The 23,587-nt window shown below is 46.6% G+C and overlaps 1 protein-coding gene across 1 annotated transcript in view; it reads right to left on the bottom strand.

Moving 5' to 3' along the window:
• Positions 1-527: 527 nt before the first annotated feature.
• BLOC1S2 (biogenesis of lysosomal organelles complex 1 subunit 2) overlaps positions 528-23,587 on the bottom strand; it is a 46,778-nt gene continuing 23,718 nt past the window's right edge. The window contains exons 4-5 of the mRNA XM_085633327.1: positions 17,346-17,450; positions 528-1,780 (exon numbers count right to left, since the gene is read on the bottom strand). Of these exons, the coding sequence (XP_085489453.1) occupies positions 1,749-1,780; positions 17,346-17,450 (137 nt within the window). The 3' untranslated portion in view covers positions 528-1,748. The remainder of the gene's footprint in view (positions 1,781-17,345; positions 17,451-23,587) is intronic.

The following is a 23,587-nucleotide window of genomic DNA, read 5'->3' as shown; positions in this document are numbered from 1 at the left end:
TGTGCCCATGAACCATCTTTAATATAACTCTTCCAAACAGAAGACAGAAAGTCCCACCAGACAGCAGATGTGGACAAACATCATAACAAGGGTGACGGAGATGCCACGGAACTGTGGCTCCTCCCCAAACTAGAACTGAAAAGAAATCTTCATCAAGGATATTACGCCAAACACCGGCGCAGCTCTCACTCATTCTCCTTCATTCCATTCCACATGTATAAGATGCACTTTGCCTCACAAGAGGGGCCACAGTGCATCCCTCGACCCTTCCAACCAACCACAATGTGTCGTAGGACGCCTACGCATCTCATCGCTCATTTGCTCTCCAGTCCACTACAAGCTAAGACGCTGTGAAATATTATAGAATAAAGGAATAACTCTGGCCTTCACACTTAACACATTAAAACTGTAGCAATAGGGGACACTCGGCAACCACACATTTCCAACCAAGCACGAGCGGATTAGCAGGCTACTAGACCACAATGTGCTTTGGCGCCTGGGCAGGTGCAAGGAACACTATATACAACTGTGGTACACAACAGGCTTTATGGGACAAAAGCTTCACTTACAAACCAAAGCTTCGAGAGCATATGACAAAAAGGAGAGTGTGTTTAAAAGTATGAACAAAATGAAAAATGATCAACAAACTTTAACCTAAGCATTTGGAGCGACAGGGTGGATTCTGAAGTACTTGCCACCACAGCTGCTGGCTACAAGCATTTTCAAACATTAGGCTTAATTTTGCTCAAAATTTACAGAAATGCACAGTTTCACACATTAAACTAGGTCTTAGAGCTGCATAATCTAGTGATAAAAAAATTAGCCTCAATTTCATCAAATAAACGCTGAAAGTCACCTGTTTTTAACGTGTTTGCAGGTATTTGCAATAATTTAGTCTGTCACTTTTTAATGATGTACATCTTTCCAAATTGGCCCTAAGTAGCATCACCGTGGACACAGTTCAGGTTCCTCACAATAGACCAGAATTAGCCAAAAGGACAGTACACTGTAGGAAATTGATCAGCCGAACACGCACAGATAAAACACAGGTAAGTGTGATTTTTGAAATTGTGGTTTTGTTTTTTGGGCAGTTTTAGTTTTTTTATGAACAGCGAAGACAGACACTACCAGTAAAGCACAAACTCTACATTTGTTTACATTGTGTACCAGTCCACAGGTGCACTAGTCTGGAAGAACACATGTGCAACATCCTAACGGGCTAGTGCCTCGGAAAAGATAGGGGGGGGGGGCAGTGGTAGTCCATAATTTCTCGTTTCTTGCCCAATTTTCCCTGTGAGCTGGCTGCTGGAAGGAGAACCTCTGGAAACAGTTTGTGATTTCCTTTACAAAAGGTATCCTCCTTGGATGGACGCCTCTCATTCAGCTAAGTGGTCGCTTTCGTCAAAAGGATGCAGGTAACAATAGCAGACATTCTAGCACGACAGAGTGTGGTAGCCTACTGAGCGAACTGTGAATTTCCCCCTAGGGTCATTCCACTAAACAATGACATATTGCTCGACTTGTACAGTCTGAAAGACATCTGCGCCCAGCTCTTGCTGCTGTTTTGCGGACGCGGATGTCTCATGCAGCAGGAACTTGCCAGGCCTAACCTTCAAAGGGCTGGAGGCTGGCATGTGCAGGTTCGTATTACTGGAGAAGCATCGCAAAGCCAGCGGCACTGCCTACCAGCAAAGGGACCTTTACAGTGGAGGACACCCAGTGTTATTTCTGTCCTTGAAACGTCACGGTTACCGCTTCTCCAGCTTCTTGAACTTTGCCTCTGTTGGGGTGAAAAGAAAAAACAATCAATAAAGCAAAATGAGCTCATCTAAAAATACTCAATGGGAATCTCTCCCAAGCTCTGGTTATTACATTACAGTGAACATGTGCCTCATAGGAGAAGGTGTGGTCTAGTGGTAACTGTGCAGGGCTAAGAGCAGTGGGGTCACACGGCCATTGGGTACATTCTAGCAGCAAAGTGTGGGCTCATGGAGGCTGCTAAGTAACAACTGTAGCAGTCTGGGGGGGGGGGTGGCTGTCTTCCTGGCAGAGGGTGGTCTTCCACATACCAACATAACTGTGAGCAAGTCAGTTTGTGAACTTGTGATTCACCTTCATTGCATTGGAATGCCGCACGCGGCTCTGGAATACTCCCGTGCAATCGACGGTTGGGTGGGTGTCTGAGAGACAGTCAGCTGCTACATGCAGGTGGAGATTGTTCTTGCTTGGGGTGGGCAGAGACTGAAGAGACTGCATGTGAATCTCAGAACTGGTGTGACTTGCCGGCCCAAGACCCGATAACAATACTTTGCAAACCACAAAAGTACTGGGGATTTGCAACCAAATACCCACAGATTTCCCCAGAGGATCTGCTGTGGTGAATCAGAGGCTAGGAGGGGCCTACACCTCCTGAAGCTCTCACTGCGGGCGCCTGTACTCTACTCCTCCCATGCCGTGCAACAAGGGGAAACAGGTCCCCTGCCTCCCAACCCACCCCCCCACTGGCCCAGCCTGGTTACTCATCCCACCAGCTGGAGGAGGTAACACTGACCGTGGAACGATTTCTCTTGATGTTCTGGTTTGAGAGATATTGTGAGTTGAGTTACCGGGTTTTGACACCATTGTCTAGGCTGATAGTCAAATGGCCAGTGGGCTCACCAGTGTCCATTGTGGCACCCCAGAACCGTAAGTACACCAGTCACAAGATGATCTCAACAGCGGCCAGCCGGTACTAAGATACAGTCCCCAAATCCAATGGCCATCTACAAGGGGTCTTGATTCTACACTGGCTTCATAGCAAACCAATGTCTCCAACTAGACTAGTCTTCTAGACTCCGAACTCCAGTGTAATGGTCTGTGTCCCTTCCTCTAGACAGCCCGATTAGATCACTTCCGAAAGAACCTCTAGAAGCAGAGAAACACTATTTTGCAGGGTGGGCAATCACCTATTGGGTAGTAGATTAGTTGAGCATCAGTGGGTTTATAGAAGAAGGTGCACATAATACACTGGAGTGCATGCCATTAGCTCAAATCTCTGCATTCTGAAAATAGGCTTGGTTATACAGACGCAGTTGATCTCTTGATTTGAAAAGGAAACCCGAGCGCTTCACAGAGAACCTCAGTCGACCTGAACACCTCCCAAAGGATAACATTGGCCTCAGAGATGAATATTAAACTGTTTCCAGTTCCTAGGGCTAAAGAGGTACAGCAGTGACCAGGGTCACATAGCTGAAGTTATCTGGGCCCAACCTACACATCTTATTCACTTGTTTAGACCAGCGGTTCCTCTGCATGCCTACAGATAAGCCCAGGAAGAAGAGGAGGATAAAACCGAAGGTGCTCTTTCTCCCTTTTCTGCCACCCTGTGGCAGGCAGTGGATTCTTGGGAGTTTCCTACCTGGGTCCTGCCTTTGTCCCTGGTTTCCTAGGATCACTGAATCTACTGCACTCCAAATGGATAACAAGGTTATTCCCTCTGGGCACTTGACTCTCCTGGGGCAGTGATGTACAAGCTTGTTAACAGGTTAAGTACAAATGTCAGCTAAAATTAAACCCCACAAAGAAGACCAAAAAGGTGCAAGCGTGATTCTTGGGATGAGATACCACCCAAACCTTTTCATAGCGTTTACCTGCTAGGTAGCAGATCTTCACTAACATTGGACCCTGTGGCCACTGGTCGTCTCTGGAAGACCGCGTAGGAGAGCTCAGAAATCTTTGGGACTCATTGGGTTTAGTCTAGTGTTTGTACACAAAGTGCAAGTCAACCCACCTGAGGTGCCAGACAAAATTACACAGTGTCACAAGATGTGAGAAAGTGGCTCTGTATATACTGTTCCCAAATAGGTACAGGGTTTACAGAGTCCACAGTCCCCAGAGGTTTGGCAGAGGCTAAAGTTAGATATAAGCTTACTCTCTAAAGTGGTAGCTTGGTCGAGCAGTAAGGCAGTATCAGAGGACAGTGTAAAGCATTTGTTGCACACCCTCAGCCAGCAAATGGCCTCACACACTCAATAACAACTGCACGCTAAGCCAATGGTTTATATATAAAAAATATATGCTTGTTTTATTTTAGAACCAACAATAGGTATTAAAATATACTTTCTCAGAATGAGATGCTTTATATAAATACTTTTGCAATATGCAATTGACTTTTGTAGAAAGTTACAAGTGGTTGCAATAGGCAACACAATTCTAAAACACAATAATGCATTGAGTTCAATGGAAGTTTCAAGTTATTTGCCACAGATTACTTTTGGAATTCCAGGACTGGATCCTAGATTCAGTCCTGGGTCAGTACTTGGAATCAAGGGATAAAAGTCGACTTAATTACTGTCATGATTTTTAGACAATATTTTGCTATTTTAAAAGTTGACACTTAGAAAATATTTAATAGAAAACAGTCAATGATTCCCTATGGCAGAAAATTCTAGTTGCAGGTACAGTATGTTCTCGTTACTTTTGTAATCCAGTACTGGGTGCCTAGACTCAGTACTGGGACCTTTATCCAAAACAGGTAAGTAATTACGTTTTCAGATATTATACGATTTTTAAAGAATATTTAAAGATTGCAGAAATTGACACAAGAAATTTCACAGAAAAACAGTCAATGATTTCCTATGGGAGAAAATTGGGTTACTGGTAAGTACAGTTGTAAGTATTTTTCAGAGTCAGTATTGGGCACCAAGATCCAGCACTGGGAACTCACCTAAGAGCAGGCGAGTATTTTCGTTTTCGTTACTCGGCTGATTTTTGGTGAATATTTTAGGTTTTGAAAAGTTCACACTAAGAAGAAATTTCAGGAAAAGCCAGTCAATGTTACCCTATGGAGAAAATTGAGTTATCGGTTTAAAGGTAAGTACTCGACTGGCAGAGTTAAGGTTCTGGGCATAGACTCTGGGGTCTCCCAGGGTGAGGTAGGTACAGTTGGTTCACCCTCAGCGGCACAAGGGCGGCCGGGTGCAGAGAGAGTTAGGCCCAATGTTATCCTATGAGAGGTAGGGGGGCCTTGGTTGGTGGCTGCTGACTAGCAGGCCACGCGGCTGTGGGAGCTGGGCTCCTGGTCACTTACTCAGGGCAAGTGGGGAAGTAGATAGGTGTAGAGGTTACACTGCCAGGGCCACTCGGGCGGCTGGGTGCAGGGTGCTTTTCAGCCTTCGGGCGCTCAATTGATTTCAATGGGAAATCTCCGGTTTAGAAAAAAACTGCAAACTCGGGGATGAGGATTCTTCAGGTGCCACCACCACTTCGAGAGGTAAGTTGGGTAGTTGGAGGATAGGTAGGTACCCCGGGATTGGGCACAGGGGGCCGCGGGACGCCGAGTGCAGGGGTGCCTTTTGGTGTCGGGAAATCTTACCCTCTGTTGATCGCGGTTGGGGGGGGGGCACCTGGTTCTGAGGCTGCAGGCTTCTTCAGGAGTGTCGAAGGAGGTCCTTGGGTGCCGGACTCGGGGTCACAGTTGCCGTGGGGTCGTCCTCGTGGTCTTTGTTCACTCCAGCACAGGCCAGACTTGGCTGGTGCAGAGTGTGCTGGGTTCGCGGTTCTGGGCTGCTGCCAGGGATTAGAAGTAGATTTTGAGTAGAGACTCTACTGATGGGAGTCCCAGGGGTTTGGAGTCAAAAGGTAGCCAGGTCCTCCGGGGTTTGTGAGGTTGCTGGCCACAAGAGATGCCGGGTTGGAGCAGGAGCAGGTTCGAGGGTCGACAGGCCAGTAGGGCTGGGGCCAAAGCAGTTGGTGTCTTCCTCTTCTTAGCAGCTGCAGGGCAGGTCTTCTTTCTTCTAGCTCTACTTCGGATCTTGGAATCTGGGGAAGGAAGGTTCAGGGTGCCCCTAAATACTAGATTTAGGGGTGTTACAGGTAGGTGAAGGGCAGGGACCAATGGGTCCCTGTCCTGGGGTGGGTACACCCCCTATCCTGCCTCTCTCCTGTGGGAGGGGGGCAGTAGCCTAGTCCTGATAGGGTAGGGCTTCCCATCTTCAAGATGTCGAGAGCCCGGAGGTGTGCTTCACCTCGCCTCCCCCACCTGGGGTTAGCAGGCTGGCACATGCCCTGTCCTTATTTGGTGTTTCCGGCCAAGCTTCCCGCCAGAGTGGGGGTTGCAGTGGCCTGGGGAAACTCACAGAGGCGGCATGCCTTTGGAACTTCCCCCTGCCCATGCTGTAGGAGGAGATTTAGCACCTCGCCCAGGATGTGCATTGTTGCAGGCCCATGAGAGCAGGGGCTCTCCTACCTAGGGGTCCAGCAACATGTCTGCTGTGTGGCAGCCTAGGCAGCCTCAGAACAGACATGGATTGTAGGTTAGATTTTAGGGGGCATCTCTAAGATGCCCTCTGGGGTGTTTGGTACATTAAATCCCACACTTGCATCAGTGTGGGTTTAATGTGCTGAAAAGTTTGATACCAAACTTCTCAGTCTTCAGTGTTGCCATTATGGTGCTGTGGAGTTCGTGTTTGACGAGCTCTCAGCATCATGTACTCGTACATGGCAGCACTGCACTTACAGTGCCCAGGAATGGACCTGGGTACTGTAGGGGCACAGGGCTCCTGCTCCTTTGCCCACACCATTGGCATAGGGCACCCAGCTAGAGGGGTGGCTGATGTATGCCATGGCAGTGTAGGTGATGGGTATGGCACACAGGGATGTGTGCCATGTCGACTCTTTGTTTTGTCTTGCACCCAGACACCCAGCCTGCAAGGGCAGTGTGTGTGTGTAAGGGTAAAGGGCCTCTAAGGGTGGCACAAGGAGTGCTGCAGCCCTTAGAGGCCTTCCCTGGTCACAAGGCCTTGGGTACCTAGTGTACCATTTACCAGGGGCTGAGATGTGGCCAGGGTTTGCCAATTTGTGTTTTGTGTTTTTAGGGAAGGAACATAGGCCCTGGGCACCTGATTGGCAGGAGTCCAGGGTACACTCAGTCAAAGTACATTCAGCAATTCAGAAAAAAGTGGGGGCATACCATGCAAGAAAGATGGCACTTTCTCACACAAGACTACTATCATATGTCTGTTACTGTTTCGGTGGGCTTTGGATGCAAACTCAGTGCGCCAACTTCCCAGTTTAGAAAAATGGTCAGAAATCCTTTTGGTTAAAAACCCACCACCCAAACAATAAGAGTTGCAAACTATAACAAATGGCTAATTTAGGGTGCCAGGATCCTTAGCGTACAGGCCCAGTTCAAATACCAATGTGGTTTCTAGTAGTTGGCGTCTATTTAGGATTCAGTCCAGGAGCAGGTCAGCTGCCAATCCAGCAGGTCTCCCAGATCCTGAGAATGAATGAAAGTGGATTTATAGAGCACAAACAAATGGCCAAGGGCGTCAAGACGCTGTAGAGAGGGTTTGTTCAGTACAAACCTACAGTGAAAAAGAAAACCATCAAGGGATCATTGCAGAATCACTAGACAGTGAAGAGCCAGGTTTCAAGGTCTTTTGAAAAGAGACAAGAGTCTGAAAGTGGGTGACGGATAGCGGAACAGAATTCCATAGCTTGGCTGCAGCAACTCAAAAAGCTCTGCCAACCCATCTAGACTTTCGATATTTAGGAACAACCACATGGTGTGCAAAGCAAAGGTATCGAGAGGGGATATGCCAATTAAACATTTTTCTCATTCCTCTCGGCCCAGTGTTATACAGCGTCCTATGGACAATACATGAAGCTTGAAACATAATACGCTGGTTCATTAGGTAGCCAGTGAAGCTTCTAAATCCAAGCAGACATAAATTAATGTTTGGGGATATCGAGAATAAGTCTTGCTGCCGCATTCTGTATTAGCTGCAGCTTGGCGAAAGCAGATTTATTGATCTTCAAGTACAACCCATTACAATAATCTAACGTAGATGAAATCAGGGCCAGAGTTACTGGTTTACGTACTGAAATAGGAAAAAAGGGGAGCACCTTTCTGAGAATCCCGAAAATCCAAAAACATGTCGATACAGTTCGATTGACTTGCAGGCAAATGACAACTTAGTATCTATCAGGATACCCAAGTTTTTTGCTGAATCTTATGATGTGGGTAGGGTATCAGTGGGTTAGCATCCACCATTAAGTCCAGAGCGGGTTCCAAACTTTAGGTGCTTGTTGCTCAAAAAGGGCAGTCAAGATGCTCTAGTGACACCTATTAGGCCTAGTCCCAAATGGGAACTGGACCCTAGACTTGGGGACTAACCAGTACTTTAAATGAAACCATCCCTGAAACTGCAAGGGTTTTGAGGGTGAATCACATGGTTTCGAAATCAGACTGATTAGCCAGAGCCGAGAGAGTACATCTCAAATGGCAGGAGGTGGAAGAGGTGTGGCGCAGCGGCCAGGGTGCCCGACTCCGGAGCACAGGGTTCACACGTCGATCCTCGACAGCCATGCTCACGGAAACTCGGATGAAGTGGATTGCAAGATTCTAGCAGCCACTGGCGACCTGTGTTGAGGTGCCCTCCACACAGATATTCTTCCAACTGCAGGTATTCTTGCAGTAAACTCCTCTCCAAGGTGTGCAGCTTTGTTCCCATTTTTTATAGGCCTTCACAGTTGCCCAGATTTTCTAGTAGGTCATGTGTTCGCTCTCGCCTTAAAGAAAAACAGCCACAAGCAAACGTTCTGCCTCTGGTTGTTAGGTTATATTATTTTAATTTATTAGGCGCATCATTCTGCGAGGGATATCTCGGCACAGATTCCAAGGTAACAGGCGGAGGGTACTGCTTTTGGAATAGGTTAGTCTTGAGCCATTTCCTGAATTGGAGGTGGTCTTCGCAGATTCGCATTTGAAGAGGCAACTTATCCCGATAGAAAGGGGCAAGGAAAGAGAACGACCTGTCTCCTGACTGGGATTTTCTACACCTAGAGACTGTGAACAGAGCTTTGTCACAAGATTTTAGGAGTCTATGTGGAGAGTAGCGAGAGATCTTAGAAGACAGATAGTTGGGCCCTTCACCATATAAAGCTTTGTGAGTTAAGCAGCAGATCTTGAAGATAATTCTGTTCCTCTCCGGAAGCCAATGTAGGAGAGGAGAGGATGCTGTTCCAGAAGGGAGATTGCAAATGAGGCGGGCTATGGTGTTCTGTACCACCTGAAGTTTAGATAGCAACGTCTCGTTGGCCGAGGCCAGGAGAGCATTACCATAGTCCAGACGGCTGATAATCAATGCCTGAACTAAGATTTTCCATGCTGTGCATGTTAGTAGAGGGAAAGCTCTTCTCAGCAAACGTATCATGTAGCCTGTGGTGGCCAAAACTTGTTCTTTCATAGTTCGAGATTGATCCATCCGGACTCCCAGATTTTTAGGTCGAGCCTGAGCAGCGCATGGGATGCGCTGCGAGGCATGCTGTATTCAGGTAGGGACTTGAAGCTCCATCCACTCTCGGACTATATTTTTCATTGGCATGTGTCATTGTCCACTGTAAACTGTGGCTGTTCATTGGTCACTACACTCAGTAGTCCCTCCTTAGTACCGCCTGGTCTCATTTTGTAACCTCTCATGGCGACACCCCCTGTTACGTGTGCTGTTACTCAGTAGGTTTGAATTACGGCCTCAGAGCACTATTTCCTCAAATAGCTCTGTCCTGCCTGCTGTTGCAGGAAGGACGCGCTCTCTCTTAACGCGATTTAAAAAATGTTATAGCACGGGCGCGAATGCATTTGCAATGCAATAGGACTCGCATTTGCGAGAGTTTAAGCTACTGGCATTGTAAATGACAATGCCTTTTATTTATCGGTTTTAAAAACAACACAGAAATAAAAGGCACTGTCATTCACAATGCTAATAGCTCAAACTCTCGAAAATGTGATACCTATTGCATTGCAAATGCTTGTTTACTACTAGTGTGGGTGAGGGGGCCGTACCAAGTTCTGAGGGCCACCAATGATGGTAAACATCTGTGTCCATTGTGTGTGTAAAGTTTCCTCGAAATTCAGATAATGTACGAAGTAGTTGGCCCGCAAGGCGTTCTTTATTCGGCTTTGGAAGTACAGCTAGGAAGCCTCACCCGTCCAATCCTTTGGAAGTTCAAGCCTGCCACCACGCATACTGCCCTGTAACTACTGACTGCCCTAGGAGCTAGAGACGAGGCTTCACGGGTGTCGAGCAAACTCTGAGAGAGACCCTATGGGATATGGTAGTCACCTGGGAAAGGGCATGGACAGGAACCGCTCAAATCAGGGCCAAGATTCCTAAGAGAATTCAGATTCCAGAACAGGAGCCTAGGCATGTGGAAATAAACAACCTCCCAAAAGGCCGGTCCTTTTGGCCGTGCAAATTATTTTCAATAAAATCCTCCAACCTCAAGGTGGGGTCTAAATCCATACCCTCCGCCAAACAATGCAGGGCAGAATCACAAAAGCTCTGGGAAGCAGTCTGTCCCAGGTTACATCTGTTCTCCATATCAAATTCTCCCCTTCCACAGCTCAATTGCAAATTTTCAAATCACTTGGGTTCTTACCAGAAAATGATTTAGTTCCCTATTCTCTTACTTCAGTTCCCATTCATTGTTTAATAGAAGGCTCTAAGCAGGGCTTTAAGTCCTAATTTTGAGATACATTTCATAAGGTGTAAATAAGTAATTCTATTTATAAAACAGGTGAAATACTGAATATGTAATTGCAACTTTTAATCATTATGGATATTTATTTAGGTTACCCATCTTAAACTTACAGGTAGAAATTCACACAGATTAAAAGAGAAGTGTTTCACCTTTTAACTTTTCTTCAGATCAAACAGCAAGAGCAGCGCAGTACCTTTGCGTGGTACGCAGCCGGAGAGAAGTAATTTGGATACATTTCAAGAGGGGTGCAGGTGGAAATCTGAACACTTTATTGCAGCTGCCCTCCCCGTTAGTTTTGCTTCTTTAGTTATCTGATCATAGACGCCGCAGATCTAGTGGCGGACGTCATCCATATGACGTTTACACCCACGGCTGGAATGCCTTCTGAACAAGAAGGACGGACAATGGAGATCCACGGTGGAGATCCACGGTGTAAAAAATGAAGGGAAAAAAACTGAACCACAAATAGTGTCACTAAACATATCTGGTTTTATAGGAACCCTTTAAGTGGCAAAGGGTTATGACCAGCAGCCCCCCCAAATCACCCTACTTAAGCTGCTTCCTCTGTTACAGTTAATAACGTGTTCCTCGACTCCGTTCTTCTAGAAACGTTCTCTTAATTCCAAGATTTTCAGTAATTTTATGTAGTACATGCACTTGTTTACAGAATGTGTTTCTAAACTATACAGTTCACAAAACGGTTCCAGCAAAAAGCATGCTGAATTCAAAATAAGTTATAGGGGGTAAATATGTGGCACTGGGTGCAGTCATTTCAGGAAGGAAGAAATGCTCACATTAGGGTTCTGATGGACAAACCACATGTGTGAGTATGTCTCCTAGGCCTGAGTGAGGGGTGAAGGAAGCAGTTCTACATGTTTTTGAGAAAGCCATGTCCAAGTCATCGGCAAAGAGAACAAGCATTTACAATGCAATGGTCTCGGCATTGTTAAAGTTAGAGCTATTGGCATTGCTGAGGACATTATTTTTGTTTTTGTTTTTAAAACATTTAAAGAAACGGCATTGTTATTTACAATGCCAATAGCTTAATCACTCTCAAATGCGAGACCTTTTGCATTTGCACCCACACACAGAGCCACACACACAAAGCCACCCACACACACAGAGCCACCCACACAGAGCAACCCACACACAAATAGAGCCACCCACAGAGCCACCTACACACAGTTACCCACACACAGAGCCACCACGCATAGAGCCACCTACAAAAAAAGCCACACAGAGCCACACACACAGAGCCACACACACAGAGCCGCCCACACACACAGCCACCCACACACACACACACACAGCCACCCACACAGCCACCCACACAGAGCCTCCCCCACACACACAGAGCCTCCCCCACACACACAGAGCCTCCCCCACACACACAGAGCATCCCACACACACACACACACACAGAGCATCCCACACACACACACAGAGCCTCCCACACACACAGAGCCTCCCACACACACACACACACACACAGAGTTGCCAGATTACTCAGTGTCAGAATGACAATGTTTCCGGGCCTGATTTTTAATCATTAAATCAACGGATTCTACAAACCAAGTCATACACTGTTTTTAAATGCATAGCCCAATACTGTAAGTCAACATGGAGCGACCGGACTACCAGTTTAATTCGCGCAGACGTAGGGCCTTCTGGTACTTGTAGTAAGGCAAGTGAGGCATGTCCACCGCTCAAATTAATTTCATATTTCCCCACTAATCGTGCTTGGATTCTGGAGTAGCGTGCTACCCGGCGAAAAAGCGATTAGACACCTTGTCAGGGGTAGTAAGCGTTATATAAATGCAAACCCTTCCCTTTTATTTATATCCCTCCATTATCCTTTTCAATCCAAATAACAGACTAACATATCAACTGCTCAAATTAATTTCAGATTTCACTATACTAATTCACCTCTAATCCGTTATTGGTTCTTGAGTAGCATGCAACTCGCCGAAAAAGCGATTAGACACCTTGTCAGGGGAAGTAAGCGTTACATAAATGCAATTACAATACAATAATGGGAAAATCCAAACTAGAGAGTATAAAATGGAAGAAGAAGCACGGCCAGACCAGTTATTCACGCATGGCGAGACCACTCGAGATCTATGAAGTACTTCTTATGCCAGCATGAGACAAAGATCTCTGCCTCCTCACATCTGGCACAATACAACTTCAGATCGCCTGCAATGGACAATCCGAAATTTCCAATCTCCTCACTCTGGACACAGTAATCTTGTAAACCTCACTGTGGCCAAAAATCAATCAACGAACTGTGAAGTACTCACATCAGGCACTGGACAGCTGGGACTATCGGAGGTACTCACATCTGTCACCAACAATCTGGAATTTCTGAACACACGTCACCTTGAGATCTCTGGTGATCTCAGACCAAGCACAGGACGATCACAAGCGTCTTAAATACACATATCTCACACATGAAACGTGAGACTCTTGAACCATTCACACACAAAGTGAGACAAATTGAGATCCCTGAACTGCTCACGCCTAACCTGGGACATCATAAGACCTCTCAGATACTCACACCAGAAATGAGAAAACGAGAAAACGTGATATACCAGAGGTACTCGCAATCCAACATCTCTGAAACAAGAATTTCTGAACACACGTCACCTTGAGATCTCTGGTGATCTCAGACCAAGCACAGGACGATCACAAGTGTCTTAAATACACATATCTCACACATGAAACATGAGACTCTTGAACCATTCACACCCAAAGTGAGACGAATTGAGATCCCTGAACTGCTCACACCTAACCTGGGACATCATAAGACCTCTCAGATACTCACACCAGAAATGAGAAAATGAGAAAACGTGATATATCAGAGGTACTCGCAATCCAACATCTCTGAAACAATAAGAATTGTCACTGAAACATGGACACCAATATACAAATGACAAAACGACCAACTTACCGACCAGGTGCAGGGATTTTCGGCGGCTGTACCAGCGGCACCCGGGGGAGCTATCCGCCTCGTAGCCCACCAGAGGGGTGCAGATGCCATCGGCCACCTGGCCGAGGAGCAGGAGGACCCCCGCGTAGGTGGTGTTGAAGCCCAGCACCGAGTGGTAGTAGAGCAGAAAGTAGATGAACCACATGGAAGCGCACAGGTCGTTGAGGAAGTGGCCGGTGGAGTAACTCAGCCGCTGCCGCAGCGGCATGGAGTCCTGGTCCGCCATGGTCCGGTGTCCCACCTGGGGGCCGTCACACCAGCTGGAAGGTGGTCATGTGAGGGGCGCTGAAAGCAAGGGACTTGGCTTTTAGCTATTTTCCCTTCCTTTTTAATTTATTATAAAGTGCCCCTCATGCCAACTCTTTATAGCCTGGTAACATGCCAGACTAAAGGACAGATAGTCCCTACGAAGTACCAGAACGAACGAACGAGCAAATTGTCGGTCAGGAGAAGATGGGTAATTTTTCTGAATTTTAGCAGGTGTCATAAACGGCTGGAGTAGACGGGCAGGATTACTTACGAGTACCAACAAGACGTCCCTCGTAGGCGCGGATTTTTCCCCGTTATAACACACAACGGCGCATTCACATTCTCAGGATTCAAATATGTGTCACCTTTTGCTACACGGGGTGCACAGTTCCTGTTTGCACAAATATTAGCAGTTTTTTTTTCTCTAGCAAAATCGTCGTTCTCCACAAAGCAGGGAACAGCTTTTGGGAAGCAGCACCTCACAGGGAGCCCCGATAATGTAGCATTTATCATGCCCCAGGACAAAATTACGCTACTATTACACTACACAACTGCCTATTACACTGCCCCAGGGCACTTTAGAGGGGCGTTGCGCTCGAACCGCCAACCCCAGTAGGGCCGGGTCTCCCCTAAGTCACCCGTGCAAACATGGGTGCGCACGGCTGCCCAGCATTTTAACTTGCGCCCTCTCACAACCCCCCCAGTGGCCGCAACGAATCGATGAAAAGTGCCGCCCCAGCATACCTAATCACTGGGGCGACAGCGGCCTCTCTCAGAGTCGGGGGGGGGGGGGGCGCACACTCATGCATGATAATGATGACCCCCAGCGGCCCCACAATCTTATATGCCACCCCCTACATGCCCGACCACCGGGCGTAAGTGGCAAAACTACGCCCTGCAGTTGCCGGAGCCCCCCAGGGAGGCCTTTTCAGCAGGCCGAAGGAAGTATTCAACTGGTGAGCAGAGAAATTTGCACTCATGTGCGAGATTGGAGGCAGACAATGTGTGCAGGAGCTGTGTGGATTAACCGCACCCCACAGAAGTGCAGCCCTGACCTCCACTCTCACACGATCAGTGTGAGCTGCACCCTCTGAGCCCAAACTGTGCTAATTAAATCGGGTGCATCCTGCCTGATGCGTGGCCCGCGTGAGGCCTCCCAAGGGGTAAATTCCCATATACACATGGTAGAACGAAAGAGAGCAAGTCTTAGAGATCACGCATGTATCTATTTATTTTGAAAATTTGGACATCATGGGGTGCAAATTGCCCACAGCGACGGTGCCCAGACACTTTGCGCGCAGGATTCTCCGCGCTGTGATACCCGCCCAGGCCCCGAGGCCATGCGCCCAGCGAGTCCAGAGCCCAAGGTGGACTCACGCTCGGACAGCCACTGCGCCGCACACGGCAAGACCCCTGAGGGGGAACCGGAGAGTGCCGGGGACAAGGGACTCTAGATAGCTAAAGGCCCATGCACCCCCAAACAAGAGTGCCAGGCCGCAGCTTGCTAGCTGGCCGGCAATCCAGAGCCCGCGCCCCCCAGGGCAGCCCAGAGCAAGCACCAGTGTCACCCGCGACCACTCGGGTGGGGTGGGTGGAGGAGGCATGTGGGTAGGAGGGGGGTATGAACGACTCACGGGCAACCTCCCTCAATGCTCCCGCAGTCCTGGGGCTAAGCGAGCACGACGCAAGATGACAAGTACAGACGACGAGTTGAGACGGCGTGTCCGGCACGAAGAGAGGCAAACCCCTAGGTTTGTTTGCACTTTGCAGTTGATTGTTCGTGAGGTTTTTCCCTCCTTCACTTACAGATTAACGCGGACACTTCCACTACTTTGGGAGAAAGCCCCGGGCCGCTGAAAGGCTGGTGTATGTTGGAAAAAACAAATAGGGCTTTGAAAAACAAACGCCTCTCTGCGTGGCTTCCCGCCGGTGAGGGCGCGTTTCGCCAGGGACCCCCATTGTCATGCGGGAATGTGCGAGGGACTAATCTACTTGAGGAGGCCAGCCGATGGGGGGAAAATGGCTGCATCGCACCACACGAGTCTACAGCGTGTCTTGCTCATGCTGCCTGCACGCGCCAATAGGCTCTCTTATTGGTTGACAAGGTCCACCAATCACAGTGCTTATTTGGTAGTTGCCAACCAATCAGAGAGCCGACTGGCGCGTGTAGGCAGCGTGAGCAAGACATGCCGTAGACTCGCTGTTTTATGGGCGTGTTAAAAAAAGAGAAAGAATCGAAAAAACACGCCCACGAATCCGAAAGAGACGGGGCTTGTTTGGAGAGACAAAGCTCTTCTCCAATGGCTGACCAGCATTTAAGAGGCCAGCCAATGGAGAAGAGGAGAGAAGAGGGGCGGGTTGAAGCCCCACTTCTCAAAGTCATTAAATCTCGCGAGCAAGACTGCGCAAGCGCAGACTTCGCTAGCCGAGACCTAAAAATGGGGTCACAGAAATTAACAAACTACATAGGAAGGAAGAATCTGTGAGATTCTCATTGTGGGATGAAGGTCCCAGGTCATGACATTGAATTCCTAGGGGATGTAGAACTTCATATGCCCTTAAACCTCAACTTATATAAAAAAGGTATTAAACACAAGAAGTACATTTCATCCTATGGGCTACAAATCGTACAACAAATGTTCAGGTTGGAGTGGATTTTTTTAAAGGGATTTCCTTTTCACTTTCTGGTGTTGGACAAAGGGGCACCGAAATCGGGGTAACAACGTTAGAGAAGTGGGGTTGTCATTTTGTGAATTGACAAGTATCTCACTGGGGAATGAAGAGGTAAACTGCGAAGATACAAGGTTGGGACTATATGAAGAAAGACAGCCTTTCCAAAGGGTGAACATTTGCAATGGTTCATAATGCTGGGGGTACTCCAAGCACCGATAAGATTACTGGTTTCTAAATAGGGTTTTTGAGAAACCTGGTGTAGAAAACATTTTGTGTGCTGTGGTAGGTGTCCATTTGGTTCCCTAGAAGATGCTGCTGCGTATGGTGAAAAAGAGTGAACCATGGAGTGAAAAAACCTGTAGGAATTGTCAAGAGAAGTGTTTGTCAGCAGCGACAGTCAATGGCTATTCCTGCATTTACAAATAAAGATACTTTCTCATACATCTAAAGTGGTTTCAAGTGAATGAAGCGGTTGCGGGCGAGGTTGGTGGTAATGTTAAGAGTTCACAGAGAAGTAGTATGAGAGGTGCAGAGTGCTTCGAAGTGGACCAATGCCCTGGCAGGATGTCTGAAGGGACTATGAGCTTGCTGTTACTACTAGTAAGTAGAAATTGTTCTCACTAGGACAGTTGCATCTATCATTTTTTAAGGTACAGTTAAATGCATCATTTGCTACTCCATGAACCTTGGTGCTCCGCTGTATATGGCTACACAGAGGATCTACTTGAAAGGAATGGACTTATCTGTGTTAGAGTATCTGTCAAAACATCTGAGCACTAGGAAACACTAGACATTTAACATTTATTTGTTCACGAATTAGTACAATTATTTAGACTGTGTATTATGGCCCACAGTCCCCCAGCTGGACCACAGTTTGGAAGAGGAAGTGTGTAAAATGAGAATCCATTACCAAGCCTTTTAGAGTATGCGTCCAACTTGTACGCTGCAAGCTCCAGAGATGCCACCTGCTCCTCAATCTGATCAATTTGTTCCAAATACGGCTGAAGGCTGGCATCTAGAGAAGAAAACAATCCAAAATACTATGTTGAATACATTTTCGGACACTAAAAACAAACAAGCATTTACAATGCAATGGTCTCGGCATTATTAAAGTTAGAGCTATTGGCATTGCTCATGACATTATTTTTATTTATGTTTTTGTTTTTAAAACATTTAAAGAAACGGCATTGTTATTTACAATGTCAATAGCTTAATCACTCTCAAATGCGAGACCTATTGCATTTGCACCCACACAAAGAGCCACCCACACACAAATAGAGCCACCCACACACACAGAGCCACCCACATATAGCAACCCACACACAAATAGAGGCACCTACACACACACACAGAGTAATTAAAAGGTGTTTATGATGGCGTGACAATCGTCTGCTCTAATAAATACACAAACACAACCGGTATAGCCATGTGCCGGAAAGCACGGATACACATTAGGGTTTTTATTATCTTTAATAAAGTTTTATTTTCTTACAGCCTCACAAGCACGCACAAGAAACGCAAACAAACTTCAACAAACGCACATTTCTGCATATGAGTGCACCTTTGTTGGCATAAGGAACCGGGCTCAACGCTTAAACGCTTTTCTATATCCAAAATAATCCTAACACAATAGTTAACACAACCACAACGCATGCGTGCATTTCGCAGCACACATAACGGCATAACACTGACACCACACACACACCGGTAAATGTGAACCGGTGGTTGCAGGTGGCACTCACCGGCACTCATTTTTTTTTTTTTTTTCAGCTTTTTACTCTTGTATAGTGCACGCTTTGAAACATGTCGCCTCCAGGTGTTTATAACAGCAACAATTAAGAGATCCAGAGTTGAGGCTGAAATCAATGAGAGTTTCTCGCAGTGGCTGTCAGTGGGCCAAAAAGGTGATCTGTGGCTGCGGGGAAGTTTCACTCTACGCTGACGTGCAGCAGGGGATGGCTAAATACGACAGGCTTACTACACCTACAAAGTCTGAATGCCATGCGTGGCAGGAGCACGTTGAAGTGGGTATCTGTAGGCACAAAATGACACTGTTGAAAGGAACATTACGAGTATACAAGGCTTGGGGAGTAAGTGTCGTATTTTTCATTGTCGGCAAGTTCCATACATGTTTATTTTAGTGTAGCCCTAACAAATACACAATCTTACACATATACACACACAGGCACTGAAAACACACATTTATTCATGCGATGCCTTAAAAACACACTCGTATATAAAGACTAGCGCAGACACAAGCAAAAATGCATTTTGGCTGTGCAAACGCAGGCACGCATAAAGGTAACTACACACATATAGAAAATAAACACACACACATCCTTTCAAAAACACACTAATCTGCATTGATGATTGCGGCGCACATAGAAATAAACACTACGCATTCACTCGGGCAAACACACACAAATGAATAGGCACACACACCACAGACATGCACACCCGCGTATGAATAGGCACATACAACATGCACATGAATAGGCACAGACGCATATACACACATCCTTACGAACACACTAATATGCATAGATGAGTGCCCACACAAACACAATGCCCACACTCTGGAAACTCATATGAATGAAGAGGCACACACAAACACGCACCCGCGAGTGAATAGGCACACACATGCACACAGACATGAATAGGCATGAACACATACACACACAGCCGTACAAACACACTAATCTGTATAGATGAGTGCCCACACAGACACAATGCAAACACACACGAAGACAAATAAGAGCACTACATAATACAAGGAACTGCTCTATGGTACAACAATGTTGGATGGAGGATTCAAAAAAGCTTAAAGGTTAAAACTGTGCATAGCACAGATATTCTGCACTACCTTAAGACATGCATATAATGGCCTAACTGCTCCTCAATTCCAGCTCAACTGAGCCCCAAGTGTGACACAGTTACCAGTACTGGAAGTCATACTGCAAATACAGTGTGGAATTTGCAATGCAAGTGTGAAACATTAGTGTACTAATGAACGCTCTGGCATAGGAGTGTGAATACCTGGGACTACAGTCTTGTCCCAAGGGCAACATTACTCTGAAGCAAAAGGCATGGCGAAATCAGGACCAACCAAAGAAGGTCGACGCAGTGTAACAAATTGGAAGCATGCTGAATTTCCCACTTTAAGGAATCATGTTTTACAAGCTTCTTGAAGTGACTTTGTACTCACACCTTACAGAAAGGGGATAAGGGAGCTGGAGGACAGGATCCTGTACTCCACAGTGACACAAAGATACAATGTGACTGCTGTTCCCCCTCCTTCACTGTGGTTTTTTAATTCCTCAAGTAGTACGGCACTCAGTATGCAGTGATCTGCCCTCATGATAAGTGATAAAGGGTTGTTTTAGTCCCTATGCTCAGGCAATTACTTTGAACATGACAAAATAGAGATAGACCAAACCCTGGCCACGCTTTTAATTATTCTACCATACTAATATGTGCAGAATAGATCCTTGCATATCTGTAAACTTGCTGTTTTGTGAGCATGGGTGAAGTATGCTATTTGAGAGGGTGACCCCAAAAAGTGAAAGTCAGAAACTCCAGGTTAGGAGGTCGAGGGTGATCAAGATTTTACCATCTAGAATCCTAGGCTGGCATGTTTCTAATAAGGAAGATGGTTATCATTGATTGTCACTAAATAGATGCAAAGTTGGCAGTAATGTCAGTGAACTAATGAAGGAGTAGACACAAAGGCATTGCAGCTATTGCCTGAAGATAAGCTTTAAAGTGTTCACATCTTTTCATTTTCATGAATTACCAGCTGTAAAAAGACTTGTCAGATAACGCGCCAATGGTTTAAAATGAATTGTATTTTTTACCAGCCGAAAGATGTCCCCCATAACGAATAACTATTTTAACACCTAGGAAATCGACGAACCCCAAATTTTAAAAGTTGGCAGCAAAATAGTCCACGTTTAACAACCTAATCTACCTGTGCTGTCTAGATGTGTAGTAAATACTATGCAACCGCTGGGCTTCTCTGAATGCGACTCTTTTCCCATTCCTTATATAATATCTTCCTTATTGTGTCGACACCAAATTCATCCATTTTATTTACCACTGGTTTTCCGTTTTCTACCTCACTTCCTCCAGGATCATCACAGCATTGGCTCTAGTTAGTGGCCACGCCCCTCTTTCATAAAATTGAGACCCTTCTTTTCCTCCTTCACTTACAGGAAGGATCACGTACTTCCCCTATGCTACTATCTCCTCCCTTCCATTGACTTCACTGTCTAATCTTGAACCATATAGCAAACCTTTTGCCCGCCCACTAGCAACTCCACAATCAACACCTGGAACTGCCAGAGGCAATTAATAGAAGTAATAAATAAATGGAAAAAAATACATGCTCCTGCGCGCTGTACCTTACTGGCATCTCCATCTTATTTACAATTCTCCTCTCATGCCAACCACGTTGTGTCCCACCATGTCCACTTCCTCCTAGCATCTGCCAACCACGTTGTGTCCCACCATGTCCACTTCCTCCTAGCACCATCTGAAACACTGCAGGCAACACTCGTATCCACTTTATGCCATGTTTGTAGCTGCCACCTAAACCTCATTTAAGAGCCTGGTTCCCCTGCACCCCCTGGTCGCCCAGCCTTACCTGCGCGTTTCCCTCGTTCTCATTACTGTAGCAACACCCCATGGCGGGGCAGCCTGTCCCCCAAGGCCGGGACCACTCACAAGCTCTTACAGCACCACACTTCAGGTCCTCCTTTAGCGCCCCTAGCAGGTGGGCAACATCACATGACAAGCCTCGGCTGCAGGGACAACCACCACCAGCGGAACTTCCGGCATCGCTCAGCTGTGGTCTGAGGCAGCCGTCGACTGGCGAGGTGTCCCTTATGGGGTGAGGCATAGCGGCGGCCATCTTAAACCAGTGCTGCATCTACTTCAAAGTCTTATAATATGTACTACTAAGATCGAAACTTTAGATTTCCAACGCTTCTATAAGATTCATCACAATTTACAGCATGTTACAAAATACACATATACATTTGTGTTTGTAACTGATCTTCCATCAAGCATATATTGTGTTTTTAATATACAAGAAATAATGAATGAGTATGAAACTTTTATGATGCACTAGACTATGCCGCTATCTGCTCAGATCAGTTTTTGGCGAGTAACTTCCAGTTTGCTGCTCTTTAAATATTATATTAGCAATGAGGCAATCTGAAGAAGGTATCTTTTCAGTAGTACACCTATTGTCCTTCTTTCATGTCAATAGCTACAACAGCTGAGCTCTTATTATTAAAGGAACGCCAAGACCAGCATGGCCCGGTTTCATTTAGACTTGTCAGATAAAGCGCTGATGGTTTAAAATGAATTGTATTTACCAGCCGAAAGATGTCCCCATAACGAATAACTATTTTAACACCTAGGAAATCGACGAACCCCAAATTTTAAAAGTAGGCAGCAAAATAGTCCACGTTTAAAAACCTAATCTACCTGTGCTGAGGGTTTCAGGCGTTTGTAATTAATGGATCTCTGACGCAGGTATCCTGAGAACATGCGAAACAGCCCAGCCATGTCTGTTGTCACTTCAAATGGACCGTCAGACTCAAGTACCAGATTACAGCGCAAAAAACCCGGAGTGGCTCATTAACGCGTCCCCCTCCCCGCCCCTCCACCCCACTCCGCGACATGGAGGCATCCAATAGCTTGAACTGCAAACACGGGTGACTTTAGCGCTACATTCCTACGAGCCACTAGACGATATAATTAACAAACCACGAAGTGCGCCTAAAAAAAATTCTCGCTATTAAACTGTTAATTGCGAGTGGACGACCACAAAGCCGTGAGGCTCCGGTGAATGCTTCTAAGACAGGAAGTTTTGGCTCCCAAGTCCCTGGTCAGCCGCTGACACATTGTTATATTGGGACACACACCACTTTTCCCTTCTCCTACCTGGCACCAGTCGCTCGGCTGTGAATCGGGAGCGCCTGAAAACGGTTAAAACGGGGCGTGTATGAGGTAAATCATTAAAGGGACAGTCCTTGTTTTTAATGGTTTGTGATGCTCAGCAGCGCCGAGCTGGCAAGTTCCAAAGCCCCCTGAGCAATGTCTTCAAAGGGGTCGTTCTCCGAGGTAAGGGCTGCGTGCTGAGCACAGATAAAACCTCAGCTGCTGCTCGACAATTCTGAAAGTCCTTCACAGTCATTGAGGCCTGATTGATTCTACAGCTGTTCTGAACGCATCAAGACCCACCCTCAACTGGACCAACAAGAGCACCAGCTCACAAGCGAGTCTATTCACAGCAGGCTGTCCACAAAACCCATAGGCAAAGTATTGGAAATTAACAAATGCGCCGGGACACCACCGCCTTTCTCCGAGGCACAGCAGAAAATGCCTCGGAGAAAGGGAGCCTCGTTTTCGGATTGGGGGGCGTGTTTTGCTGTTGTCTCCTCCCTGAGACTTCTCGCAAAAAACACGCCCCCCGATCCGAAAAGGACGGGGCAGGATCGGAGTGACGGGACCTCTTCTCCAATGGCTGGCCAGCATTTACTAGGCCAGCCAATGGAGAACAGGGAAGAAGAGGGGCGGGAGCAAGCCCCTCTTCTAAAAGTCACTCAAAGTCATTAAATCTCGCGAGCGAGACTGCGCAAGCGCAGCCTTCGCTAGCCGAGACCTAAAAACTCACTAGCTCACATAAGTGTTAGGAACAAACAATTGCAAAAAAAGTACATAAAAACAAGTAAACCGCGATCTGCACTCTTAAATAGGTCAGCCCTTCCTTAGCACAGCAAAGGGGCAACCTGAAATTTTGTGCACATTTGAACATGTTGGGAGGGTGCCATAAAAGTGAGATGTGTATAAAGATTAGAAATTCACACCAAAAGTATTCTGGCTCAACCCCAGCTATCCATGACCTCTCGCATGGATTACACCATTGCCTTTTTAGAACAGCACTACTGTCCATAACGAAAGAAATTGCCACTAAAACCAGAGTTTCGATCAGTAGTCCGATCTCTCATGGTCGCCGGATGGGCTACAATAATGCCCGACTAACAGGACCAGGTTAACTCTGTGGCCCATATGCATCTCAACTCCACTCAAGCTCCAAGAAAAGTGACCCCATGACTCCAGTGTTGAGACCTTCACTGGCTACCT

The sequence above is a fragment of the Triturus cristatus genome, chromosome 11 (genome assembly GCF_964204655.1).
Source record: "Triturus cristatus chromosome 11, aTriCri1.1, whole genome shotgun sequence".
Classification (NCBI taxonomy): Eukaryota; Metazoa; Chordata; class Amphibia; order Caudata; family Salamandridae; genus Triturus; species Triturus cristatus.
The sequence above is the reverse complement of the archived record's forward strand: the minus strand, read 5'-3'. Positions and strand labels throughout refer to the sequence as shown.